The sequence below is a fragment of the Lipotes vexillifer genome, unplaced genomic scaffold (genome assembly GCF_000442215.2).
Source record: "Lipotes vexillifer unplaced genomic scaffold, Lipotes_vexillifer_v1.1 scaffold320, whole genome shotgun sequence".
Lineage (NCBI taxonomy): Eukaryota > Metazoa > Chordata > Mammalia > Artiodactyla > Lipotidae > Lipotes > Lipotes vexillifer.
This window is the reverse complement of record NW_006785524.1, coordinates 376,870-398,318: the sequence shown is the minus strand read 5'-3', so window position 1 is coordinate 398,318 and position 21,449 is coordinate 376,870. Positions and strand designations below refer to the sequence as shown.

At 40.0% G+C, this 21,449-nt stretch overlaps 1 protein-coding gene across 1 annotated transcript in view; it reads left to right on the top strand.

The window, feature by feature from the left end:
- Nucleotides 1-21,449, top strand: part of CA10 (carbonic anhydrase 10 (inactive)) — a 612,895-nt gene that overhangs the window by 569,904 nt on the left and 21,542 nt on the right. Inside the window, exon 6 of the mRNA XM_007457616.1 lies at nt 17,708-17,803. Within this exon, the coding sequence (XP_007457678.1) occupies nt 17,708-17,803 (96 nt within the window). The remainder of the gene's footprint in view (nt 1-17,707; nt 17,804-21,449) is intronic.

Here is a 21,449-nt window from a genome sequence, read left to right as displayed (position 1 = left end):
TCCTGCTGGTCTATCTGTTACAAGAATTGAAAGAGAGCATGGCTGTAGGACATTCAGGACCCTGCTGGCTTGTGGAAAACTCTCAGTATATAGTAGTTCCTTTAATATTTTTTTAATTGAAGATCAGGCAAGATAGGATGGGTGGATAAAAGTATAAAAGTACACCAGGCAAAAGTAGCAGCTTGAACAAATGCCTAGAGACAGGAAATAGACTTGTGTTTGGAAAAATAAGAGACCTGGATTCAAGCCTAGAATCTACCATTTACCAGCTGAGTGACTTTAGGTCCTCAGTTTCTCCTGTCCCAAAGTGGATTTCAAGGCTTCCTGACCTAATTCACATCAGGGCTGTTGTTTTCGTCCGTTGAGGAAATGGATATGAAAATGTAAATTATTAAGCTCTCCATATATGAGTTGGCTTTCTCCCTCCGTGGACTGAGAACTGCACAAGTCCAAGCCCAGGTCTCCATCTTAGAATTGTTCCCCCTCCCACAGCACAGCTCCAGGCAGAGGGGGTGCTACCTCTCTGTGGATGTGAACCTCACTGTCCCCATGCACTCTTGGGAATACCACAGACTCTGGCTGTACAAGACACTAAGAACTTCCCCTCTGGCTAACTGAATTTTATTGGAAAGAACCTTTGCTCTGGCAAATGACAAAGGTCCCAGATGGAACCATGATATTGAGCTATACCCAGTATCATAAGAGCAACACAGTTGGGCCTGGCTTATGTTGGATAGGTGGGAAAGAATAAAAATGTCATTTGCCCCAGAGCGATTAGGACCAGTGGTTTCCAAGTAAAGCCCCGGTGCTCTCACATACACAAAGATATGCTCAGAATGGATGTTGAAGTCTTAATATAGACTGCCCTCATGCTTGTTCCCAAATGCTGTCAGCAAAACGCTGTCTCTGTTTCCCTCCCAGAGTATATTTTGGGAGTCTGGGACAAGGGTACCATCTGGGCTCCCCTGTCATACAGTGAGAGTAATTCAGCTTTCCATTCTTTTGTCTCCTTTTACCCACAACTGGCCCAGACCCACCCCTCAGTAGCAAAATCAAAGGACCTTTCTATAAAACAAAATCCCCTGGGAGAGAAAGGAACTAGCTGCAATCTGCAAAGATCTGAATGACAATCAGACCACACATGGATACAGCAGGAAAGACAATACAACCGAAGGTAATTTCCACTTGACTCCAGAGACACTGCAACCTTCATGAAGACGTACAGCACAGATGTATATCATGAGAACCTCACCATTACCTCCAGTTTGATAGGGAAACTGGTTTTCCCAGTCATAACCCTCAGTCTGTGCAGTACCAACAATCCATACCACCACCACCACCACCATCCCCGCCACACTCCAGCTGTTTGTACTGGAGAGTTTGTTTGGAAATGTATGGGAGACTTTTAGGATTTTAGGATTTTCACCATGATTGGGGGAGGGGGATACAAGAAGCAATTAGTGGGAGAGGAAACAAAAGTTCTAAAGGCCCTGCAATGCATGGGACAGTCACATAGAGTAAAGACTTGTCCAGACATAACTGTCCACCTCTCCCTGATTATAAAACACTGCCTGGATAGCAGAAGGAGGGCTGGATTCTAAGACTATATTAAGTTGGCAGTAAGCCCATTCAACAACATTTATCACAGTCCCCTCCTTCTTCTACAATGAGGTCTGTCTTTGTGGCTCCCTCTCTCCTATATGGCATTTAAGTACCCAAAAAACGGTTCCCATTATCCTCTGGCATTTGGCTTCATTTTAAATTGCAATAACAGATCAGAACCAATGTGACCTTCCCTGGATTGCTCAAATTAGTTCCTGAATTATTGCTTTTGTATTTTTCCACACAAGTATTGAGGCTTTCTTGGTATTTTTTGCCATTTACTTTCTAATAATTGGATAACCTGTATCTTATTTTTTGTGATAAACTAATACTTTTCTGTATTTGCCAAAAGTTGTTTTGTACTCACTACTCATCTTTCATAATCTTCCTGAATATTTTTACTGATTTTTCAAAACCTGTTTGAGAGTATTCCATTTCCTGTAATCTGGATTGATATGTTGTTTTCTTATGAGGTATGTTATTGAATATAGGTGATCTGATTCCAGGATTTGGAATGCATGGCTCACTGAGAAGCTGGGTAGATTCTGGAAGGGCAAGAATAGGGGAAAGTTGGCAGGCAGTTGGCAGTGTGATTCCTGGTAGAGTCAGACACCACAGTGAGAAAATGTGCTATAGTGAAGAGTCTCTATAGTTACAGACTTCCCTCTGTAGTCTTTGGTTGAGTGATTTGCACCAAAATTAAATCTGACCTTATCACCATCCCTACCCCTCTACACACATGCTCCCTTTCATCTTAGAATTTTGATGACTTTTCATTGTTTTAAGATAAAGGCAAAATTCTTACCAGGGTCTCCAAGACTAGATATGGTCTGGTCTCTACTTTTTACTTCTATGTCATCTTACCTTCATCCCCCCTTAACTTCTGGGCTCCAGCCTGTACTATCAAATGGAGAAACCAGAGGTCACAAACTGGCAGCTAGGAGGCCCAGTGACTGTTCCTGACCTTTACACATGTTCTTGGCTGCAGTCTTATCCAGTCCCCTTCTCTTACATTCCTGGCCTCTGTAGTCACTCCATTTTCAACCATAGGCTTAAGCATGATGTCTACTGAAACTTTTATTTAAATATTTGGTTTCTGAATCATGTCATTTAATTGACTTTGATGGAAACTCAGAAGGCAACAGCCTATACCTCCCACCAATGTGCATTCATTTTTTTTAGAAAAATCACAAAACCCTATCCTTGAAAACTCTGTGTTTTCCAGATAAAGATCCGAGATCTAAAGGGAAGCAGGGACTCACCCAGCTACCGAGTGGCCAACTGTCCTTTAAAACAAAGTCTCCTTGTTGCCTGGTTCAAGGCTCTTTCCGTTCCTCATCCCCAGAATCAATCCATCCTGGATGTTGTTTACATATATTTAATGGCCTTGAATGTATTTCTAGTTATTAAGTATCACACTTTATGCAATTAATGTGTTCAAAATCAAGCCTAGTTTTATGAACTTCTTATCGAAATTGCTCTGAAGCTTGATTTACAAAAGGAAAGAAAACCCTCCTCTCTTTATCTAATAGATGTTGTATTTCTATTTCCATTAATAACAACAGTTAGGAGAATACTCATCAAAAGTGACTCTTCTGAATTAACACCAACTGAATATAGTGGCTTTGGCAAGTGGTTTGTGAGGATTTAATCTTTTCTTCCTCCATGATAGATGTTTATGGCCTCTGTACAAAGCAGAAGTGACTGAACAATATATCATAAAAATCTTGATAGAGTTACTTGCTTAAAGAGTTGGAATCTAAGAAAAAATTTTCTCTGGTATGAGACCCTGGAGTGACAAGTTCTGCCCCTGTAATTTGTCTGATTTAACCTCTGTTTTTGTCCCCAGAGTAGTCTCACTATTCCTCAGATGACTTGTTTTCCTTTTCTTCTGAAGAGGTCATCCAAGTATCCTCTCAACCCCAACCCCAGTTACTCCGATCAGGATACCTGTAGGAATTATTTATTGGTGTCCTGAAAAGATTAAGTATTGAGTACATCAATTTTCAGAAAATAAAGGAAAATATATGTATTCAATTAGACATATGTTGCATTATAATGATCAATTATGATGGATTTTCATACATGCATTTGTTCATTGAAGTAATTAAGTACTTAGAATATGCCAGGCATTGCATGTAAAGCCTAATTTATCTCATTTACACACTTCAGCTCATTTACATGCTTTGACTCATTTAATCATCCCAACAACTCTTTGAGTGGTTATATTGTAATCACATTTTTACATGTGAAGAAATTGAGGCTCAAAAAGACTAACCCAGAACTTGAACCTAAGATGTTTGACTCCAGAGCCAATAAATTATCTTCATTCATGATCTTTGCTGGTATGTGTTTAAGGTAATGAGAGTATAGACGGGAAGTAGGCAACTGCAGAGAAAAAGGATGGGAGCAATGAAGTCTGGGTTGCAGGAAGCAGTTGAGGCAGAGACTTAATTAAAATCAGCTAAGATTCCAAAAGTATCTGCAGACCCCACCTTTAGATCCTGGCAGGTAACAACCACTCCCTGTAGGTCTCTTCTGGGATGATCTGGACCTCGTTATAGGATGTCCATCCTGCTCTGGCTTTCAGCAGTTTCTTTTATGAGAGGTGGAAGGGATATGGCTTCTTCAGAAAAAAGGATCGTAGAAGGAAAGATCGGTTTCTAGAAACAGCTATTTCAGAATACTTCAGGGGGAAAAAAGCATCAGGAAACACCCTAATTGAATGGTTCTTGAGAAGGTTGTGAAAAGGGTGTGATAACTCCCTAGAAGATCCTTGGTGTGCAATTTGTTTTGTGACAACAAATTTGAAGTCCAGAAACCAATAAGAAGGAAAGTATGTCCAATCTTTGCATCGTGGAAAGAAAAAGAAGGAGGATTTGATAACTACCTTTTTATATATCTATAAATGTATTTATTTATTTATCTATGGCTGCATTGGGTCTTCATTGTTGCGCATGAGCTTTCTCTAGTTGTGGTGAGCAGGGGCTACTCTTTGTTGCGTTGAGCAGGTTTCTCATTTTGGTGGCTTCTCATTGCAGAGCAGGAGCTCTAGGCACTTGTGCTTTAGTAGTTGTGGCTCACGAGCTCTAGATTGCAGGCTCAGTAGTTGTGGTGCACAGGCTTAGTTGCTCCATGGCATGTGGGATCTTCCCAGACCAGGGTTTGAACCCATGTCCCCTTGCATTGGCAGGCAGATTCTTAACCACCGCCACCAGGGAAGTCCCTTGATAATGGCCTTTTATATATGTGGTCCTTTGTATGTGTCACCTCATTTATTTTGCTTGTTTGAGTATACTCTGCCTAATTCCTGAAAGGCTATGTAGTAGATTACCTTGTTTCATTCTCATGACAATCCTTAGATGCATCCCCATATTACAGATGAAGTAACTAAGGTACAGAGGAGCTAAGCCACTAGCCTGAGGTTATTAGACAGAAGAGGTATCTGAGGAGGCCCAAAGCATTGCCTTTTCCAGCATCATCCTGCTCTCAAACATATCACTCTGCACTTGTGCAAACTGTGCAACTCTGTGAAAAACATCATGCTTTAAAATCCAAGTTTTGCTATCTTCTGGGGGGGAAAAAACCCCATATTTCACTCTGATTTTATAGGTTGCTGTGATAGCTGGACCACATTTGGAGTTCTTCAGTCAAAGAAACTATAGGCACTTTTAAAAATTTTTTAGCCAGAATTACATTCCATGTCTTAAAATGCAGGAAACCATCAGTCACCAGGCAGACCAGTGGTAATTGCCAAACTGAGGGTGAGAATGTGGCAGTTGGTAAATCTCAAACTGTGTTCTTCTCGGCAGACTGTGTGTACTCTTATACAGAAAGAAAAACTTGTTAATGACTTTTTATAAATAAATTCTAGCTTATAATTTTTGTTCCAGCAACAGCTGCTAAAATGTGATCTCCCCTCAAATACTAAACACTTTTCCTTTCTTGTGGAAAGAAAGTGCCATACACTCGAAAGCAAAGTCGACCAGGAACACTGTTTGTGTGACCTCAGAAGAGTTGCTTATCCTCCCTGTGACTTTGTTATATCTTTGCATATTTTAGGAAAAAGTGGGGTAACATATAGCATTTACCTCTGACTTCTGGAGTCTGACATAGGATGGGTGCTTGGGACTTGTTCACTGACTAGAATTATACTCACTTGAGTTGAATATGCCTTGAAAGGTTTAAAGGGCTATAGAAATATGAAATGGTAGTCATTATCATTTAAAGGGAAGGGAGAGATTAATATTTATATTCTTTAAATATGTATTTTCTTCCTATCTCTAAGAATACTTTCTGGAAAATGTATGCTCCTAAAGTTTTTTATTCATCTCTGAAATTTAAACTAGCAGGGTTAGCAAACTATAGCCTACCATCTGTTTTTGTAAATAAAGGTTTATTGGAACCCAGCCATGCCCATTCTTTTATATTTTGTCTATAGCTGCTTTCATATAAAAGCAGGATTGCATGGCTGTGATGGAGACCATATAGTTAATATGACCATATTTATGACTCTTTACAGAGAAAGAGTCTCCCACTACCTGAAAATTATAGCATCAGCCACTGGGGGATACATTTCTCTTTAAAAGCTCTCACCTCATAGTAGCTGCTCCTTATATGTCTAAATGGGACAAAATATGTTGGAAAATGATCCAGGTCATGAATAGGTAACACCTCAAAGTGAGAATCCAGAAGAGGGGGCTGTACACACCCTGTTTCTTCAGGAGCTGAAGGCTCTATTATCTATAGCTTATATAATAATTATAGTGTAACAACAACAACAGTAGCTAGTTATTGAGTGCTTACTAGATTTATATACGCTGTGTCATAAAATCATCACCACAGGGCTTCCCTGGTGGCGCAGTGGTTGAGAGTCTGCCTGCCTTCCAGGTCCGGGAAGATTCCACATGCTGCGAAGCAACTGGGCCCGTGAGCCATGGCCACTGAGCCTGCACGTTTGTAGCCTGTGCTCCGCAACGGGAGAGGCCACAACAGTGAGAGGCCCGCGTACCACAAAAAAAAAAAAAAAAAAAAAAAAAACATCACCACAGTTCTATGAAATAGTTAGTAGAATTATCCCTGTTTTCATTTTTTATTTTTTTATTGAAGTATAGTTGCTGTACAGTATTATATATGTTACAGGTGTGCAATATAGTGTCACAATTTTTAAAGGTTATATTCCATTTATAGTTATTATAAAATATTGACTATATTCCCTGTGTTGTACATTGTACCACTTACTCCCCTTACCCTCCTTATGTTGCCCCTCCCCCCTTCCCTCTCTCCACTGGTAGCCATTAGTTTGTTCTCTACATCTGTGACTCTGTTTCTTTTTTGTTGTATTCATTAGTTTGTTGTACTTTTTAGACTCCACATATAAGTGATATCACACAGTATTTGTCTTTCTCCGTCTGATGAATTTCACTTAGCATAATGTCCTCCAAGTCCATCCATGTTGATGTAAATGGCAGAATTTCATTTGTTTTTAATGGCTGAGTAGTGTTCTGTTGTGTATATATACAATATCTTCTTTATCCATTCATCTGTTGATTAACACTTAGGTTGTTTCCATATCTTGGCCATTGTAAATAATGCTGCTATGAACATCGAGGTGCAGGTATCTTTTTGAATTAGTGTCTTTGTTTTTTTTTGGATATATAGCAGGGAGTGGAATTGCTGTATCATATGGTGACTCCATTTTTAGTTTTTTTGAGAAACCTCCATACTGTTTTCCACTGTGGCTGTACCATTTACATTTCCACCAACAGTGTAGGAGGGTTCCCTTTTCTTCATATCCTCGCCAACATTTGTTATTTGTGTTCTTTTTGATGATAGCCGTTCTGACAGGTGTGAGGTGATATCTCATTGTGGTTTTGATTTGCATTTCCCTGGTGATTAGTGTTGTTGAGCGTCTTTTCATGTGCTTGTTGGCCATCTGTATTATTTCAGTTTTTAGATGAGAGGCCTGCCTTGCCCAAGGGTACCCAGTAGCAAAGTTAGGCTTTGAAATCCACATAACCCAATGTGATATTTAGTTTCTGGGTTCCCATTAGAGATATCCTTTAGGATTCTGGGCTGTTCCTTTACCATCTCAGCCAAGCACCTTGCTTTCCCTGTCCCTTGGGACATCACATTTGGTTGCATTATTGCCAACCTGCATGGCTTTCTTTATTCATTTAACAATTATTTCAAACTTACTACTACTCATATGTGCCAGGTACTGTGCTGGGTAATGGGGACATCACAAGAACCAGTCAGATACAGTCCTTGCCTCTATGAAGCTTAAGTTCCAGTGAAAATGATGGACATTAATCAATCACACAATAAATATTTAAATAAAACTATCATATGTGTTTCAAAAGGAAAGGCACAGGATGCCATGAGAGTGGGTTATAGAGATCTCTCTCAAGAGATGACCCTTGAGTTGAGAACTAAAGTTGTTCATAAGCAGGAGTCAGACACAGAGGGGAGGGAAGTGTGTTCTAAACAGAGGGATGGTATGTGCACAGGCTCTAGGGAAGGAGGAAGCATGGTGTGTAAGGGAGACAAAAAGAAGGTCTCTGTGGTCAGAGCACATCCAACAAGGGAACATGGATAGAAAAGTCAGGGGCCACACAAGACCTGTGCTCAGATTTGGGTCTTTGTCTTAAAAGCAATGGCAAGCCACTGAGGTGTTTGAGCAGGGGTAATCAGAGTGGTGATGTTATCACTCCAAATGCTGTGTGTGATACTCCATTACAAGGCTGCTCTTTCCTCAGTTCAGTAAGGGACTTCTGCTAATGCAGCAACACATTGAGATGAACTAAGCTGTATACATCATGATCTGAAAACACAGCTTGTCACTCTGCCATGGCCTGAGGGATGAGTGAGCCACAGCCCTGTGTTCAGTGGTGAGTCAGCTCACTTCTGAGAAGTCAAGACTCGATCTGAGACCTTTACAACAGAAGCTGCGCCCAGCCTAACCAATGACAAGGATAGCTTGCTGTCAACTTGGAAGTCTGCTTGTAGCAGGTCTTCTCATTTAGTAAAAATAAGTACTTGTTGATTAGACTGAAAGCGGGGTTACTTGTCACCAAAGGCCAATGTTTGCCTGGCTCCTCACTTCAGTTATGGGACAGAGAAGAAGCTTTGCTTTTGGTCCTAAGAGAACTCTAGGACATAAACATAATTTTCCATAACCCTTAGAATGGAATCCAGACCCCCTAGCTTGGCCTGCCAGGCTCTCCACAGTCTTGTCCTGCTTCCCTATTTGTCCTCTCATATCACTCTCCCTCGCTTATTAGTTGCTCAAAAAATCCTTGTTGAACAAATGGATGTACAAATGACTGTATAATCTTGGACAAGACATAGCTCCTCTCTGATCTCAGTTTCTTCATTTTTAAAAGTGGGCTAGCCTGGGTTTTTTTTTAAGGTCCCATCTCTATGAGATGCAGAATTGGGAGTCATTCAGCAAAAACTTGCCAACATATCCTCTAAGCTATGTCCCATGACAGGCACCAGGGATACCCCTGCCCTTGAGATGTTTATTCAAAAATAGATACAAACATAAAGAAAACAGGTTCAAAATTGCAGGGGGCATGAATGCAAACTCTATAGTCATAGGAACTAGGCACAATCCTAACGCTACCACTTTCTTGGGCGAATAATCTCTCAGTGTCCCAGTGCCCAGTGGCCTATGACTTCAATGGAGATAATGTCACTAACTCATGGAATTTTGTGAGATTTAAGTGAGATGATGTTATTGCTGGCATTGTCTCTGGAACAAAGCAGTGCTCAACAAATGTTGGTGATGATCATCAATAAGTGATGATGATGACTAACATCAACAGGATATTCGGCACCCATATGACTATGCCAGTTGTCAGTGGCTTACATCTGTTCTGATTACCTACTACCAATGCCATCCTGGCTGTAAGATATTTTGATCTTGCCCACTGAATGAAAGTACATGGTAGCAGAGAGGAGCTGCAGTTGATGCTCAGTGTCAGTGGTTCATGGAAGGTGTCCTGGGGAAGATGAGGCCAAAGCTGAGCTGTAATGTAAAGAAGGGTAGACAAAGCCTCTTCTGTCAACTATGCCCTCCAACAGTGACCAGAGGAATCTTTCAAAAGTGCACATCAGAAAAAACAAACAAACAAAATGATGCACAAGAGATCAATTGATTTCTTCCTTAAAACCAATGGCTACATGCTGCACTTGGAATAAAATCAAAGCTCCTCACCATGGTTTACAAAGCCCTGTATGAGCTAGTCCCATATTGAGCCACCTTAACCCTTCCCAACCATAGTCAGCTATTTATCCCTACCTCAGGCTCTTTGCATTGGCTCTACTCTCTGCCAACAATGCACCTCCGTCCAGTCCTCCCATGCCTGGCCCCTCTTCATCAGCAGAACTCAGCTCCAATGTCACCTCTGTAGAGAGACCTTCACTAGCTACACTACCCGACATTGTCCCCACCCCTGCATGTCACCCTCCAATATTTCCACTACTGTCATTCATTTTGCAAGCCAAAACCTTGTTTTGTTTCCTTCAAAGTTCTTACCACCATCTGAAATTATCTCTAGGAGGACAAGCATTTTATCAGTCTCACTCCCACTGGCCTCAACACATGGTTGACCCTCAAAAATATTTTGAATGAACAAATTCCAGCTCCTTGTAAAAGACTGAGGTGAGACAGCATGTTCTGGGATGAGAACACAAGATTAAAGCTAGTGCCACACAATGAAGAATCACATCAGATCTCAGAGAACTTAGAAAATGCTCTGGACCACAGCATGTACCATGTCTGAGCATAATGAAAAGTCCAACAATATCTTATTTCTTCCTCTAAGACAGCCACTTCTCAGTCTTGCATTTCCAGAAAGCTTCTCTAAAGTTCAGACACCTGTCTAAACTAATTAAAAAGTCAAGATTATAAAATAATTTCCAGTAATCCAGGCTTAGCTCTTTCACATGGTAATTCCAACTAAGCTAGCAGAAGCCCTTGGGTTGTCTCTTTAATGAATAGCTAAAAGCGGTGTTTAATTAGAATGTCATCATTAACCCCCAAAGAATTTGTTCTTGTAAGCAGTTTCAACATTGTCCCTGCAGTTCTAGTTGCCTCACACACTTGCTCAGAAGGTCAAGCATTCACTTATAAATCTCCTATGTCACATCAGACACTTTGATTACCTCGAGTAAGCACCAAAGTTGGTGTTCAAACTACAGCTTAAGTGCTCATCCAAATTATTCAAAATTCTGACTTAGTAGGGTTTGGATTTAAAAATATTACCCATAAACGGCAAAAGGCAATCCACAGGCATCACTTTCAGCCCATAGCGATTATAGTATCTCCTGTTCAAATCCCTTCCCTGGCTCCTAGTCTAAGCCTCCTATGATCTGAACTCAGCCTATCTTCCAACATACATAATGTATGTACCCCTAAATTCAGCTGAAGTGAACCAGAGGAAGGGTGAACAACCAGACAAAATAGGGCCCTGCTAACCAGCCAGCAGTATCTGCTAAACCAGTACTTCTCAACTACTAATAACGTACATTCATTCAAATCACTGGGAATTTGTTAAAATGCAGATTGTGATTCAGGAGGTCTAGAGTAGGGCTCAAGATTCTGCATTTTTCTAACAAGTTCCCAGATCCTGAGGCTGTTGCTGGTCCCTGCACTGCACATTGAGTAGGAAAGTACTATGTCATCTCTTTAACATGTAATTTGTGTGTGGGCATGTGGGGGTATGCTGTATTCAAAATAGCTTTATTTTAAGATTATGTTAACTCTATAAAATCATCATTTTTGCAAATCAAAAAGTAAATTTCATATGGTTCACCCTGATCTCAGAATCCTAGCCAACTTACCTTGGAACATAGAGGAGGCAAGACTTCAGATCAAAATCCCAAATGTGCTAACTTGAGCTTAGAGCAGAGCACAACCTCACCCTTATACTTGCCATAACCCTGGCCCCTATGGGATCCTACCCTATGGGGCATCCAAGAGACATCTTCCTACCTTTTTCAGTCTTATAAGTTGGAGAGAAGAATCACTCCACTTGATTGCCTTCCACTTCTCTGCTCTCCAAGCCTAGTTCTCAGAATATACTGAAATTTCAAGGCATGCCTTGAAGAACTGGCACATCCCCAGGTGGTTTTCTAGGTCACCTGGTGGGAAGATCTTAGCAGTTGGCAGGATGTGTTTTGATTCTCATTAAGAAGCTTACTCAACACTGAAAGGAGGTGTGGCAGGTCCCCCTATAGATCCTGGTTCTCCACCTACAGAAAGTCCTGGCTGTGTGGGTGGGAGGTAGGGAGGGAGGAGATTGATGAGCACAGGCCTGTGAGTCCTGCACAGGCAAAGAAGATTCACTAGCCCCTGACTGCAGTTGCCTTTTTGATGGCAGAGTAGCTGCTGTATAACCATCTGCCACCATTGGCAAAACTCACCAGAAGTGAAGTAGCAATAAACAAATAGGATATTTCAAGAGCAGCAATAACATGTGCTCCCTCCATGAGAAGCTCTACTGATTCAAGATGTTCAGGATATTATCAGACTCAAGGGACCATCCATCTGAGTGGACAGTGATGGGATACTGATGCTCATTGATTATGTTGCACTGGTTCTCCACTCCAGCTGCCCTCTAGCTGAAGAGCTTTTAACAAACATCAGTGCCTTGTTCCCACCCTAAAAGAATCAAATCAGAATTTGGGGGGAAAGCATAGGTGGATTTTAAAAGCACCCAGGTGAACTGGATGCACAGTGAAGGTTGCAATTCACTCTGTTAGAGATGTTTTACTCAAAGATCAAGGAAAAGTACCCTTTTTTGATCATTGACTTCTCAGCTTCTAAAACTACACCTCCTTTTTAAATTCAACATAGGATGTTGGGAATAATGAATACTCTTTATACTTTCAGAGTCATAAATCACTTTTACATGCACCATCTTTTTAGATTCTCAAATCAGCTTGTGGAAAATGCTAATACCATTATAGAAAGATAATGCTAGGCTTGCTGTGACACTGTTTCCAAGAGACAAAAAAAAAATGGAAACAACCTAAAAACTAGTGAGAGGATGGTTAAATATGTTATGGGGCATTTATGTGATGGAGAATTATATGGCTATTAGAAAGATTTAGGTAGATCCATACACATTGACTTAGAAAGATAGCCACAGACTACTTTTAATTTAAAAAAAAATTAAAAATTAAGTTCACAGTTACTTATAAATGATTCCATTTCCATTGTTTTTTCACTTTTCATTTTTTATTTTTATTGAGGTATCTTTGACATATCAAAATTGTATACATTTAAGGTTTACAATTGATATTTTGATATATGTATACATTGTGAAAAGATCACCACAATCTAACTAAATAACATATCCATCACCAATTCATAGATATGTGCATGTGTGTGTATGGTGTGTGTGATAAGATTTAATTTCATGCCACATCTTCTTTATCCATTCATCTGTCAATGGACACTTAGGTTGCTTCCATGTCCTGGCTATTGTAAATAGAGCTGCAATGAACATTGTGGTACATGACTCTTCTTGAATTATGGTTTTCTCAGGGTATATGACCAGTAGTGGGATTGCTGGGTCATAAAGAAGATGTGGCACATATATAAAATGGGATATTACTCAGCCATAAAAAGAAACTAAATTGAGTTATTTGTAGTGCGGTGGATAGACTTAGAGTCTGTCATACAGAGTGAAGTAAGTCAGAAAGAGAAAAACAAATACCGTATGCTAACACATACATATGACACACACACACACACACACACACACACACACACACACACACACATATATATATATATATATAATCTAAAAATAAAGTGGTTATGAAGAACCTAGGGGCAGGAGAGGAATAAAGACACAGATGTAGAGAATGGTCTTGAGGGTATGGGGATGGGGATGGGTAAGCTGGGACAAAGTAAGAGAGTGGCATGGACTTATATATACTACCAAATGTAAAATAGATAGCTAGTGGGAAGCAGCCACATAGCACAGGGAGATGAGATCGGTGCTTTGTGACCACCTAGAGGGGTAGGATGGGGAGGGTGGGAGGGAGACGCGGGAGGGAGGAGATGTGGGGATGTATGTGTGTGTATAACTGATTCACTTTGTTGTAGGGCAGAAACTAGCACACCATTGTAAAGCAATTATACTCCAATAAAGATGTTAAAAAAAAGATTTAATTTAGGATCTATACTTTTAGCAAATTTCAAGTGTGTGATACAATATTGTTAACTATCACCACCATGCTGTACATTAGAGCTCCAGAACTCATTCACCTTCATAAGTGAAACTTTGTACCGTTTGATGAACATCTCATTTCCCTCTCTGCTCAACCCCTGAACAACCACCATTCTATTCTCTCCTTCTATGTCTCTATCTATTTTAGATTCTACCTATAAGTGAGTTCATACAGTATTTGACTTTCTGTGTCTGGCATACTTCACTTAGCATAAGGTCCTTCTGGCTCATCGGGTTCATCTATGTTGTCACAATTGACAGGATTTCAGTTATTTTTATCACTGAATAATATTCCAGTGTGTGGGAAGAGGTATGTATCACATTTTCCTTATCCATTCATCCCTCAGTGGACACTCAGGTTGTTTCCATATCTTAGCTACTGTGAACAATGTTACAGCGAACATGGGAGTGCAGATATCTCTTTAAGAGACAGATTTCATTTCTTTTGGATCTTATGATAGTTCTATTTTTCATTTTTTGAGGAACCTCCATCCAGTTTTCCATAATGGCTGCACCAATTTACATTCCCACCAACAGTGCACAAGTGTTCCCTTTTGTCCACAACTTCACCAACACTTGTTATCACTTCTCTTTTTTGTAATAGCCATTCTAACAAGTGTGAGGTTATATCTCATTGTGGTTTTGATTTGCATTTCCCCAATTATTGGTGATGTTGTGCACTATTTCCTGTACCTATTGGTCATTTGTATGTTTTCTTTTGAGAAATGTCAATTCAAATTATTTGCCCATTTTTTAATCAGGTTATTTGGGGTTTTTTGCTATTGAATTATTATGAGTTACTTGGATATTTGGGATATTAACCCTTATCAGATACATTGTTTGTGACTATTTTCTCCCATTCTGTAGGTTACCATTTTACTATTTTGATTGTTTCCTTTGCTGTGCAGAAGCTTTCTAGTTTGGTACAACCCCACTTGTCTGTTTTTGCTTTTCTTGCCTGTGCTTTTTGCTGTCATAACCAAAAAACCACTGTCAAGACCAATGTCAAGACATTTTTTCCTATGTTTTCCTCTAGTAGTTTATAGTTTCAGGACTAACATATAAGTCCTTAATCCATTTTTAGTTGACTTCTGTATGTGGTATGAGATAAGGTTCCAATTTCATTATTTTTCATGGAATATCCAATTTTCCCAACATCATTTATTGAAGAGTCTGTCCTTTCCCCATTATGTGTTCTTGGAACCCTTGTCAAAAATCAGTTGGCCATAAGTGTGTGGATTTATTTCAAGGCCTTCTGTTCCATTCCAATTGTCTATGCATATGTATTTATACTGTTTTAATTACTATAGCTTTGAAATACATTTTGGAGCCAAGAAATGTAATTCCTCTAGCTTTGTTCTAACTTTGTTCTTCTTGCTCAAGATTGCTTTGACTACTCAGGGTCTTTTGTGGTTCCATATGAATTTTAGGGTTTTTTTTCCTATTTATGTAAAGGATGCCTTTGGAATTTTGATAGGGATTGTATTGAATCTGTAGATCACTTATAGTAGCATGAACGTTTTAACAATATTAATTCTTCCATCCCACAAACATGGACCTGTCTTTCCATTTATTTTATTTAATTTCCCTCATCAGTGTTTATAGTTTTCAGTGTGCAAGTTGTTCACTTCTTTGGTTGAGCTTATTCCTAAGTATCTTATTTTTGTTGCTACTGTAAATGAGATTGTTTTTTTAATTTCCTTTTTGGATAGTCCATTGTTAGTGTACAGAAATGCCACCAATTTTTATATACTGAATTTGTATCCGGCAATTTTACTGAATTCATTTATCAGTGCCAAGAGTTTTTTGTGTGGTTGAATCTTTATTGTGTTCTACATATATGATCATTTCATCTACAAAAAGAGGCAATTTTATTTCTTCCTTTCTGATTTGGATGTCTTTTATTTCTTCTTGTCTAATTGCTTTGCCTAGACTTTGTTGAATAGAAGTGGCAAGAGTGGACATTCTTTCATTGTACTGGATTGTAGAGGAGAAATTTTCAGTGTTTCTCCATTAATTATGATGTTAGCTGTGGGCTTTTCATATATGTCCTTTATTGTATTGAGGTAAGTTCCTTCTGTTTTTCTGAGATTTTTTATCATGAATGGATGGTGAATTTTGTCAAATGCTTTTTCTGAATCTATTGAGATGGTCATGTGGTTTTTATCTTTTATTACATTAATGTGGTATATCACACTGATTGATTTGTATGTGTTGAACAATCCTTGCATTCCAGGAATAAATCCTACTTGGTCATGGTGTATAATCCTTTTAATGTGTTGTTGAGTTTGGTTTGCTATTATTTTATTAAAGATATTTGCATCTATGTACATAAGGGATATTGGCCTTTAGTTCTCTGTTCTTGCAGTATCTTTGTCTGGCTTTAGTATCAGGATGATGCTGGCCTCATAAAATGAGTTCGGAAGTGTTCTCTTTTCTTCTATTTTTTGGAAGAGTTTAAGAAGGATTGGAATGGATTCTTCCTTGAATGTTTGGTGGAATTCATCCACAGAGCCATCTGGTCCAGGAATTTTCTTTGTTGAGAGAGTTTTGATTACTACTTCAATCACCTTATTTGTACTCATCTGTTCAGGTGTGTATTTCTTCTTGATTCAGTCTTGGTAGGTTGTATGTTTCTAGGAATTTGTCCATTTAGTGTTTTTTTTTTAACTCTACGTGTATATGTGTGTGTGATTAATAAGCACAAAAAAATCTGGAATAAATACTAAACTCTTAATAATCATATTGCTTGGACTGGGATTAGAAAGAGGTGGGGAAGGGGAACTTTTTTTTTTTTAATTTCTTTTAGTTTGTTACAAAATTATACTTCCATACGGTTAAAAAATAAAAGCTATTTTATTTATTTATTTTTTAACATCTTTATTGGAGTATAATTGCTTTACAATGGTGTGTTAGTTTCTGCTTTATAACAAAGTGACTCAGTTATACATATACATATATTCCCATATCTCCTCCATCTTGTGTCTCCCTCCCTCCCACCCTCCCTATCCCACCCCTGTAGGTGGTCACAAACCACGGAGCTGATCTCACTGTACTCTGTGGCTGCTTCCCACTAGCTATCTATTTTACATTTGGTAGTGTATATATGGACTTGAGAATATGGGGAGGGGGAGGGGGAAGGGTAATTTGTGACAAAGTGAGAGAGTGGCATGGACATAAAAAGCTATTTTAAAGCCACAGCCTGAAACGAATGCACAAGGGCTCAACAGGCAGATTGCTGATCTTCATTCAATGAAGATCAAGTTAAGTCCTGCACAATCAGGTGACTGGCGCAGGCTGGTGCATCAGGAGCTTAAGCCATCAGCTCTCTCTCCATCAGGAGCACTGCATCTTGCAGGCTGGCCAGTCTCCTCTCAGTGTCACTGAGCTGACTCAGGACCTAGCAATTCCCTGCTTGTCCATGGCCATGAGCAGATTTACTTGTTGCCAATGGCAGCTGCTGGTGCAGCCTGGAAACATGTCCACCCCTGTAGGGCAGTTCTGCTCCTAATAAGGGAAATTCACTTTACACACACTTTAGGGGAAATGTCCTGGGATGAAGTCAGAGCCAGATGGGCACCAAGCTTATTAAATGCATGATTGTTACCAGAAGACATTTGCAAATCTGTGTGGGTATTTTGTATGTGTGTGTATGTGTGTGTGTGCATGTATTTTATACATGCGCACACACACACACACACAGATCATATCCCTGAAATCTCTTCAATTATAGGATTATCTTTCCAATTGTTCTATAATGTACTTTACAGTTTACCCTTATGTAGGGTGGATATGCCATACCTCACATCTTTTAATGCTAGATTGTTGTTCTTATTATTGTTTTTCACTCCTACCAGGTGCAGCTCATCCACTATAACCATGAGTTATATACCAATGTCACAGAAGCTGCAAAGAGCCCAAATGGATTGGTGGTAGTTTCTATATTTATAAAAGTAAGTGTATTGCATTCCTTCATTCTTCTCTTCTTGCCATTCCCACCCCAATCAGAATATCAGTTTGCGGTCCTGTTGGATCTTAGAAATAGTAACAGAGGTAATATCTATGCCCAAGAAAAGCTGCAGGGGGTGACTTTTATTTCCATGAGATTCATGAAAAATAAAGCCCCTTTCAGTGAGATGCAAAAACTGAGTTCCATTTTAGAGCACTGGGGCCTGAGGATTCAGGTAGCTTTTGTCCTAGAGAGAAAAAGTGTGCTGGATCCAGGTGCAGGCTTTAAGTCCCACTCATGCAGAAGAATCATAAGGAAGCAATATAAGGGGAGATGGTTTCTCACTGACACCCCACAGGATTAAAGACCTGTCCATCAGATAACCCTTGGAAAAAGAGATGAAAGGAAAATGTGAGATATCTCTTCTCTCCAGGCACTGCACTAAACAGCTCCCTCCAGCTTCCCACAATTGCTCTGAGTATCATCTTTCCCTTCCATTGTCCCTCTCCTTTGTAAGCATCCTTGTGAATAATTAAGCAAAGGTCACCAATGCTGACTTTATGACATTCTAGGGAGGCTCTGCATCTTCTTACAGTCATCATCAACAACAAACCTCCAAGCAAGCAAATTCTAATTTGTTAAAAAATAATTACCTTTAACATTTTGACAGTTGTTGAGTGAAACAAGTTTGCAAATTAAAAAAAAAGAAAGAAAGATAGACTTAAGCCATCAGCTCTCTCTCCATCAGGAGCACTGCATCTTGCAGGCTGGCCAGTCTCCTCTCAGTGTCACTGAGCTGACTCAGGACCTAGCAATTCCCTGCTTGTCCATGGCCATGAGCAGATTTACTTGTTGCCAATGGCAGCTGCTGGTGCAGCCTGGAAACATGTCCACCCCTGTAGGGCAGTTCTGCTCCTAATAAGGGAAATTCACTTTACACACACTTTAGGGGAAATGTCCTGGGATGAAGTCAGAGCCAGATGGGCACCAAGCTTATTAAATGCATGATTGTTACCAGAAGACATTTGCAAATCTGTGTGGGTATTTTGTATGTGTGTGTATGTGTGTGTGTGCATGTATTTTATACATGCGCACACACACACACACACAGATCATATCCCTGAAATCTCTTCAATTATAGGATTATCTTTCCAATTGTTCTATAATGTACTTTACAGTTTACCCTTATGTAGGGTGGATATGCCATACCTCACATCTTTTAATGCTAGATTGTTGTTCTTATTATTGTTTTTCACTCCTACCAGGTGCAGCTCATCCACTATAACCATGAGTTATATACCAATGTCACAGAAGCTGCAAAGAGCCCAAATGGATTGGTGGTAGTTTCTATATTTATAAAAGTAAGTGTATTGCATTCCTTCATTCTTCTCTTCTTGCCATTCCCACCCCAATCAGAATATCAGTTTGCGGTCCTGTTGGATCTTAGAAATAGTAACAGAGGTAATATCTATGCCCAAGAAAAGCTGCAGGGGGTGACTTTTATTTCCATGAGATTCATGAAAAATAAAGCCCCTTTCAGTGAGATGCAAAAACTGAGTTCCATTTTAGAGCACTGGGGCCTGAGGATTCAGGTAGCTTTTGTCCTAGAGAGAAAAAGTGTGCTGGATCCAGGTGCAGGCTTTAAGTCCCACTCATGCAGAAGAATCATAAGGAAGCAATATAAGGGGAGATGGTTTCTCACTGACACCCCACAGGATTAAAGACCTGTCCATCAGATAACCCTTGGAAAAAGAGATGAAAGGAAAATGTGAGATATCTCTTCTCTCCAGGCACTGCACTAAACAGCTCCCTCCAGCTTCCCACAATTGCTCTGAGTATCATCTTTCCCTTCCATTGTCCCTCTCCTTTGTAAGCATCCTTGTGAATAATTAAGCAAAGGTCACCAATGCTGACTTTATGACATTCTAGGGAGGCTCTGCATCTTCTTACAGTCATCATCAACAACAAACCTCCAAGCAAGCAAATTCTAATTTGTTAAAAAATAATTACCTTTAACATTTTGACAGTTGTTGAGTGAAACAAGTTTGCAAATTAAAAAAAAAGAAAGAAAGATAGAAAGAAAGAAAGAAAGAGAAAGAAAGAAAGAAAGAAAGAAAGAAAGAAAGAAAGAAAGAAAGAAAGAAAGAAAGAAAGAAAGAAAATAAAAGAAACTGTCTTTCCAAAAGGGAAAAAAAAAAACCAAAAGCAAAGGGTGGCAGTTCTAAAAGTTGGCAGTCAGTGTGCTAGCCCCTTGGGAAGTTTTAGCTAGACCATTAGAGGAAGTGCTCCAATCAGAACTTGGAATCTGATGATGGTCAATAGAAATTCAGCATTTGGCACTAGTGAGTTTTAACAGAGCTTTCGTGGTGGCATCATCATCACTCAGAAGAACGGGTGCAGGGTCAACCCCAGCATCACTCAGAAGGATGAGTGAAGGGGAAACCCCAGGCATCACTCAGAAGAATGGGCACAGGGGCAACCCCAGGCATCACTTAGAAGAATGGATGCAGGGGCAACCTCAGGCATCACTCAGAAGAATGAGTGCAGGGACAACCCCAGTCACTACTCCCCCTCCCTCCTTGAGAGCATCACCCTTTTCAATAAGCACTTTGCCCTGCCTGGATACACGACCTCCTAACTTACTCTCCCTCACCTGGGTCAGGTCAGGCCTTTTTGTGGCCCCAATAGAGCTGAACACCGGACAGAGGTATTAGTGACATATTGCTGCCACTGGCCACCAACCCCACCTCGTCTAGCTTGTCATTGGCAAAGATAGGAAGGGGCTTTTGATAGAGGAAGTACATTTTTAAGCTGTCGTGCCTTCTTAATACCTGATGTGACTTCCCAAAGGAAACTGGTCCTGGTACAGACTGATCCTGCCAGTCCCTGCTCTATATGTCTTGACATCATCACAGACCCTGTTATAATAAAAACTGGGTTCCTGAATGCCAGGCACTGAGATATGTACTTTACATATATTTTATCATTTAACCCTAATAATAAACCTGTGGAGTGGGCATCATGTCCCTATCTTGCAGATGAGGAAAATGGTTCAGATAATCTTTGACATTCCATCCTAATTCATGTAGTTCATAACAGCCCATAAAGGAATGGAACACAAGTCTTGCTTGACTTTAAGGCAAGTCAATGAACTTACTAATGACCTTATTCACAGAGCTGGGAGGAGGAAAAGAGAAAACAACATTTAAAAACTTTTCCCCCACATCCCCATGCTGCCCACAAACATGGGGCAAATAACTATATCCCTCAACCAGCCCAAATTATGATATTGATAACCAACCGATGCATTCAACCTGGGTCAGGCTTATTGTTATGAAGCCTAAAGATATTTCACAAAATTGTGCCATGCGTGTCCAGGGGCTCACATCCCCTGTGGCTTTCCCAATGCCAAGCCTTCCATGAGTAACTCTCACGGCCAACATGGGCTGCCCAACAGCTCCTGACCTTTGGTGAGTGTCTCAGCCCCTGCCACTGATATTGCCTCACTTTGCTCAAAGCTCCTAAGTCAGTGTATGTCATCCTGGAAGTGCAGGCACATTACAGCTGACACTGATTGATTCACCAGGAAGTCATCCTCCTAACTGCAAACTCCTGGTGTGTTTCACAAGCTCCTGCAGAAACACTCTTTT